The sequence below is a fragment of the Alosa alosa genome, chromosome 20 (genome assembly GCF_017589495.1).
Source record: "Alosa alosa isolate M-15738 ecotype Scorff River chromosome 20, AALO_Geno_1.1, whole genome shotgun sequence".
NCBI lineage: Eukaryota > Metazoa > Chordata > Actinopteri > Clupeiformes > Clupeidae > Alosa > Alosa alosa.
Genome location: NC_063208.1, coordinates 26466815 through 26474314, shown reverse-complemented (window position 1 = coordinate 26474314; position 7500 = coordinate 26466815). Strand labels below are relative to the sequence as shown.

Here is a 7500-nt window from a genome sequence, read left to right as displayed (position 1 = left end):
GTTTAATGTGATCACATCTTACAGAACGCATGTGTAGTCAAAACTAGATAGATTTGAGGGGCATGGGAGGACGGGGTATATTGGGATAAAATAAAACAACAACAAACAAAAAACCTCTCACCACCTGATGAACACAAAAAATAAATAAAATACCAACACATGTCTCCAGTTGAGTCAGTCTGCAAGGCATCTGCAGCGTCTGTCTGTGCAATAGTCTCATTTCCTACTTGGCAGCATCTCTTATATACCACAAGTCAGTCTGCATGACAAACCAAGCATGTCCTTTTTGAAAAGCAGTCCAAATTGAGCCACAAGGCTGCATAAGACGATGCAGATCAGATAATGCATAAAAAAATGCGGCCAATCAAAAGGCCCGCATGACAAGACAGTTGCATTTATATTGCACAATTCATTACATTATTTCTTCAGACGGTCATATCCAGAGACTTGTCAGATATGTCAGCTAGTTACAGGTACAGCACCGCTGGAGCAAGTCAGGGTTAAGAACCTTGACCAGGGGCAAATATGGTGGTATCCCCTCGGAGCAAGCACACAACATTCTGGCCTTCCATTTAGAATTCCAGAACCCTAACCACTAAACAACAACCACCGCCCATCACCAGTGATGCCAGTAACGCGTTACTAAGTAATGCGTTAGTCTATTTTGGTAACGAGTAATCTAACGCGCTACTATTTACAAACCAGTAATCAGATTAAAGTTACTTATATAAGGTCACTGTGCGTTACTATTTTTGTCATTTTCCTTAGTACAAAGATATATTCTTTGCTTTCTTCTTGTCTCGGGGATTAACAGCGTGTAGGCTATGCCAACCTTTTCAGCATCAGGACAACTCACGTGTAAAACCACTCAGCGACACAAACGTAAACAATGGAGGGAGGAGAGAGAACATTTTATCTATACAGTCATTATTTTGAGTTTGTGTCAGCTAAACATGACAACATTAAGGCAGAGAGGGTTAAGGATCTTTGATTAAGGTACATTGTACATTCTGTGCTGGCGACAAAGTGCTGTCTAGCTGGACATCCCAAGTCTCCCGAAATTTTGGGAGTCTCCCACATATTGATATCCTGACGCCCGCAAATTACATAAAATCTCCCGGAACCTAGAGCGAACAAGAGCACGCAAGACAAATCGTGTGTGCATCTGAGTTTAACGCGCACACAACAGAGAGGGAGAGAGAGGGGAGTGGTGTGTGTGCCTGCAAGCGCATCCAAGATCCATGGTCTGTTTTGCTAAATCAACCGATCAGTTTTCAGTGTAGGTGGGCTTAGCTTATATCTCTTTTCTCCCGAACTTAATTAATCAGTTCAGTTAGTGTATCTAGGAACAGGAGCGTCATGGCAGAGTCAGTGCCCCTCAAAAAGGAACATTTAAGACCCATTTCACATCAGACTACAAAAAGTGTACTCAACTGTCTCATAAGAGTAAAACATATGATAGTCTTGCACAATGCACTGTTTGTAACAGTGACTTTAGCATTGCTCACGGCGGGTTAAATGATTGCAAAATACTTGTTGAGGTGAGTTTAACAAGTGTAATTTAATTTGCATATTACTCAGGCAAATACTAGATGTACTAGATGACTAGAGTTGCCAAGGCTACATGAAAAGGCCAAACTACCAAAATCTACATATTTTACTATCACAATTTCTATCAATAGGCCTTCCTTATTTGGTGTACTGACTAGACATTATTGAACACACATCTGAATTTTAGTATCTAAGCTATACATTGTTGGCATTACTGTTAAAATGCACTTCCAGTATAGTGAGTATTGGCAAAACCGGTTATCATTTTTATGTTGAGGCGGTGGGGGTGTTGTCGGCAGCTGCTGAAAGTAACTAATAAAGTAACTTGTAATCTAACTTAGTTACTTTTAAAATCAAGTAATCAGTAAAGTAACTAAGTTACTTTTTAAAGGAGTAATCAGTAATCAGATTACTTTTTCAAGGTAACTGTGGCAACACTGCCCATCACTCATGATGGCAATTCAAGATCCTTTAGAAATTGATCGATATAAGAACGGCAAGAAAATAGTGAAGAGTCCAGTAAATGCACATCAGTGTACAAAAAGAGCGTAAAAGAATTAAAAGTTGTTGTTTTGATTAAAACAAATCTCCATTGCAGCGAAGATACACCGGACACATACCTGAAGCGTTCCATTCGCGTTTTGTCTGCTGCAACAATTAGCTTCCACTATCTTCAATGGAACTAGCTACACCAGAAGTGATAGCGGCGTGTACGTTACACGCCAGGTGTAGCCCCTCTGTTAGGCACCTTTGATAAGTCAAAGTATCTGATACTAACCTCCAGGTAGAAGGGATCGGTCTCCATGGCACGTCCAGTGGCGACACACTGAAAGGACGCGTTCTGTCCGGCATTCACCTCTTCATCTCCCTGCCTGGAAAAGCGAGGCACCTTGTCTGCAGACACAAGACCAGGAACACACACTTAGAAATAGCATAATGGACATGTCTCATTCATCGAGACAATATGCTCCATACACAGCCCTCTGCTCCATGACATAAATGAGGGCATACAGTATGTTTGTCTGAAAGTATGTAAGAGGAATACATTAAACTCTCCCTGAAAAAAAACTAAGATAAACAATGTAACTGGCATATTGAAGCACATCAGAATGACATATGACAAAAGAAAACAAAGCAAAAAAGTTTTTGACAATACAAAGAAACGTCAAACACACATCTGCGATGGACAGATGGATGCAAAAAAGGACCAATCATTGTTCAGGACAGTTAGAGGATTGACATGGATTCTTTGGCAACGTAATGGCTGCCCACAGCCATTTGTTGTTCTGATCCATTTCTGCAGCAAAAACCTGTCTTGCTAATTCTCTCCCTTGTGTCCCAGAGACTCATTTGTCTCCACCTATCCGCTCGTCTGGGCCCTCTCTATCCATTACACTCTCTCTGCGCCCAGACCAGTTAGTCATCACTGTCAATACAAGTCCTCTTTTATCTGCTGCACTCCCACACACATATGTACACACACAAACAACACACACAAACACACATGCATACACACACACACACACGCACACACATGCATGCATGCACACACACACACACACACTGAATTTGAGGTATCCAAAGGCACATATCTATTTATCCATGTCAAGAGGGGGATGGACAATGGCACCTAATTGATGATGTACAGCCTGAGAGCCTGGGTGTGCTACGCTAGGTGCTACGCTAGGTGCTACCGCTATCACACAGATTGATGGCGCTATGTTGGCGAGGGGGAGGGGGAGTAGATGGCAATTTCCCGTCAACTTTCCTAGAGCAATAATCATCCTTTTTATCGGGAACAAAGCAAAACAAACAGAGCACACAATGAATCTTTGCACCGTGCTCAGATCACCTACACACACACTCACACACACACACACACACACACACACGCACTTACACATAGCACACTTAATTCCAAACCCAGGGTAACGCAACCCAAAGTGTAATGACAGCCTTCATTGTGCACCTTTTGTGGCGTGATGGAAGCGCCGCGGTCTGAAGTGCAGCGGCGGGGCATGTTGTTTGGTAATTGCGGTGGCTTTCACTAACAGCGGCGATAATAAGCACCACATACAGATACTTTAAAAGCCGCCATCTTACAGAGAAGTCTATCTGAGGGGCTGTGAATGGGCCAAAGGAAATGTCTATTTGTTCAGGCCAGCCGACAGCCACTGGGAGTTAAAGAATAAGACTGAACTGAAGAGGTGGAGAAGGTAGGTAGAAAGAGAAAGAGATAGAGAATGATGGAAAAGGATAGAAAAAGAACAATAACAAAATTTATAGCCTGCGTAATGTGCATCTGTTCACTGTACGATGATCAAGGGTTTTAATGGGCTGCCGTTGGTATATTATGATATCTGCTTTTCACCATTATTGCGCTGAAACGCATGAAACACTTCAAATGGCAGCGCTCACCTGTTTCAAGTGGACATTTCAGTTCATGCTACATTAACCTCAAGCTTAAATGCCAATCAGGCTTCTGAGCACAGGGGAAACGCAGTATAGATCCAGAATGCAGCCACATAATATTATCTGGCAACACACATAGGCACAAGGGGTCAGCTTAATTGACTTCTAATCCATTTTTCACATTAATGTATATGCTCACTATATGAATGAACGTATGTGGACGCCTGCCGTTACACCCACTGGGAATTCAGTGACATGCCATTCAAAATCTATAGTCATTAAAAGGAAGATGCCAACTACTTAACTAGCCTATAGCTAAAAGGGAGCTACTGGCTAACTGGTCTCACCCACTTCCAGTGATTTATGCTAAGCTAGGCTAATGTGTCAGACTGGGTTACTGCACACACATAAAAGAAAAAGATATCCTCTTATCTAACTCTGGAGTAGACGGCAAATAAGCTACCCCAAAAGTTGGCATGTGTTTCTGTAAACTGGGTTGTGTTGAACCTGCGTGATTCAGCCCTGCACACGCCCAGACTCGAACCCGCGAACAGCAGCACCTCGGATCGGGAGGTGAGCGCGCTAACAATTGAGCCAATAGCCCAGGCTACTGGCTCGCATGCCAGCAGCACTCTTGAGGCGTCAGGGAGTGAGGTTTACCAACGTTCCACAAGCACAGCTAAGCTAGCTGGCATCCGTTACATTTCTTTAATACGGAACTAGTACATCCTTTGTATCTTTCACTGCTTCCTTTATCCTGGGAAGGATTTCCGTACAATTTTGGAGGGAATATTTTTTGAGGTCCGACAATGATGTTGGATGAGAAGGTCTGGCTCACAGTGTCTGTTCTGGTTCATCCCAGAGGTAAGGGGCTTGGTGTGGAAAACTTGACTGACCCCCTAAGAACAGGGTTTTTCACGCCACAAAACTCACCCAATCCTATCCTTATGGACCTTGCTTTGTGCACTAGGGTATAGTCGTACTGGAATGGAAAAGGGCTTCCCAGAACTGTTTCCAAAAAAGACTGGAGGCATAGAATTGCCCAAAATGTCTTGGTATACTGAAACATTAAAATGTCCCTTAAATAACCCTAACCCCATACCATTATCGGAGCTTAAAGCAAGGAAATGTTCCATGCCTGAAGATATCAGACATTTTCGAGCCTTTGTGTATGAGAATGATCTATGGTCGCAAAACAGCCTGAGAACTTTAAGCCCTGCATTATCACTCCTCCAGTGCCACTGTGCCCCAGTGCACAAAGCAAGGTTCATAGCGACATGGTTGGTTGGGTTTGGGTGTGAAAGAACTTGACTTTGCCCACAGGGAACAGAGTTCTCTGTGCCATCAAAGCCTTTGGGATGAACTAGAACAAATATTGCAAGCAAGGCCCTCTTGTACAACATCAGTGTCTGACCGTTCAATGGCTCCTGAGGATGACTTGGCAAAAAATCCGGGCCAACACTCCAAAAAATCTGGGTCAACAGTCCAAAATCCGGTGGAAATTCTTCCCAGAAGAGTGGAAGCTGTTAAAACTATGATGGGGGATCTAACTCCATGTTAATGCTGATGGGATTTTAATCATTGAAGTGCCTGTGAGTGTTATAGCAGGCACCCACTCATACTTTTGTAAGTTTAGTCTATGTGTGTTTTTTTCCCTTGTTTGTTTATGTCTTCTTAAAGGTCTGCTCCAGGTCAGTCAGTGAGTCAGTTGTACATACAGGAAGTGTGTGTGTGTGTGTGTATGTGTGTTTGTGTTTGTCAGTGCATGCATCATCGAGGACATCAGTTTACAGTCTGTTGCTTTCCTGCCTGCATCATCTCTGGTCCCTTTCTGAGCCCAAAGTTTCCCCTAGACAACGCCCCCCGCCATCCTGTATGCCCCCACCCTGAATACCCCCACATGCCCCCACCAGAGGTGTCTGTGGCTGTCACTGGTGGGGAGGAACTGCTGATGCGTGTGGCTGGAGATGGGACCAGACATCAGGCCAGTCCTGACTCATGACTGGACACAGCCTCCAACTCAGAGTTAAAGTCAAAGTCTTGGTCTCTGACTTCAAAATCTAACTCTGACTGAAACTCAACTCAAAATCTAAATCTACATCTAAATCTACTTCTGTTTTTGACTGACTTGATATCTTAATATAAATCTAACTCCGACAGACACCAGCGCTAAATCGAAATTGAAATCTTACTGACTGACTGACTGATTGACTTACTGACTAAAATGAAATCGGAATCTTACTGACTGAAGATTTTAGCTTTCTTGAGTTTTAGCATAATAACACAACCCAACCATCTGCCCTGACCAAGGGTGCGTTTAAATTTGCAAATATAGGAGAATGAGGAAAATGTTTGCAAACAGTTTTCTGTCAAATGTTTTCCTTGAGTTTTCCACGAATGTGTGCAAACACTTACAAATAGTTTGAGGAGGTGGTTCTCCCAGAACATAGAGAGTTGGATGGAGTGGTACTGCTGAAATAAAATGTTTACACACAACCTGTGTTCTGGAATGTTCTAGAATGTTCTAGAATGTTCTGGAATGTTCTGTGATGTTGTGTAATGTTGTATCACGTTGTGTCATGCTGTGTGGAGTGTGGTGTTCAGGCCAGTGGTGGTGGGTGACGAGTGGGGTTGTAATTGATTTGTGCAGGTGGCTCTGCCCCCATAAAAGACTCCCAGGAGAGCTGTTAGCATTTCATTCATCATTCAGATTGGTTTACGGCACCACATTAACATTAGCGCCAACGGTTCAGTATTAACACACATGCAGGCACACACACATACACCACACACACACACAGCCTGATGAGATCATAGGCAGTACACATACACAACCAAGACACAAATGTGTTAAACATAGACATCCTCCATGTACATAACACACACACCCACACACACACACACACACACACACACACACACATATACACACACACACACACACACGCACGCACACACACACACACACGCACACACAAAAGGCACAATCATACACATATAAAATGAATACAAAGCAAAAGTAAACGCATACAGCAGGCCTAGACACAATAGACACATTTCAATGAGTGTCTATTCACATTCATGCTCATGCACATACCGTCTTACAGACACACACACAAATCCATCCCCATATATGAGGCGGTAAACAGCAAAAGGTCCTCCATCTGCTAAGCCACATATTTTTCAGCTGATAGCCCTCCTGCACCTGACAGAGATTCTGTCGCCGACGTGTGGGACGGCAATGTGTGTCTGGAAGGGAGACAAGCGCTCTGGCGCCACCTAAAAAATGTGTGTGTGTGTGTGTGTGTGTTTGTGCGTGTGTGTGTGTTTGTGTGTCCGCCACTCCGGAGAAAGCAGCTAAAAATGTCCTCCGCATGGCGCTTTAGCAGCCAAGGTGTCAGAATATGTATCGCTCCTGAGAGCAAGACTGCTATTTCAACTGTCTGCAAAGACCTCTCCCAGCAGGCCACAGCAACTGTGGGTGGGACTGTATGTCCATGTGTGTTTGAGAGAGACCGAGAGAGAGAGAGAGAGAGA

At 43.6% G+C, this 7500-nt stretch overlaps 1 protein-coding gene across 1 annotated transcript in view; it reads right to left on the bottom strand.

The window, feature by feature from the left end:
• The window catches only part of ptprua (protein tyrosine phosphatase receptor type Ua), a 221445-nt gene that overhangs the window by 83835 nt on the left and 130110 nt on the right, over nucleotides 1–7500 (bottom strand). The window contains exon 6 of the mRNA XM_048229546.1: nucleotides 2330–2445. Coding sequence (XP_048085503.1) covers nucleotides 2330–2445 — 116 coding nt within the window. The remainder of the gene's footprint in view (nucleotides 1–2329; nucleotides 2446–7500) is intronic.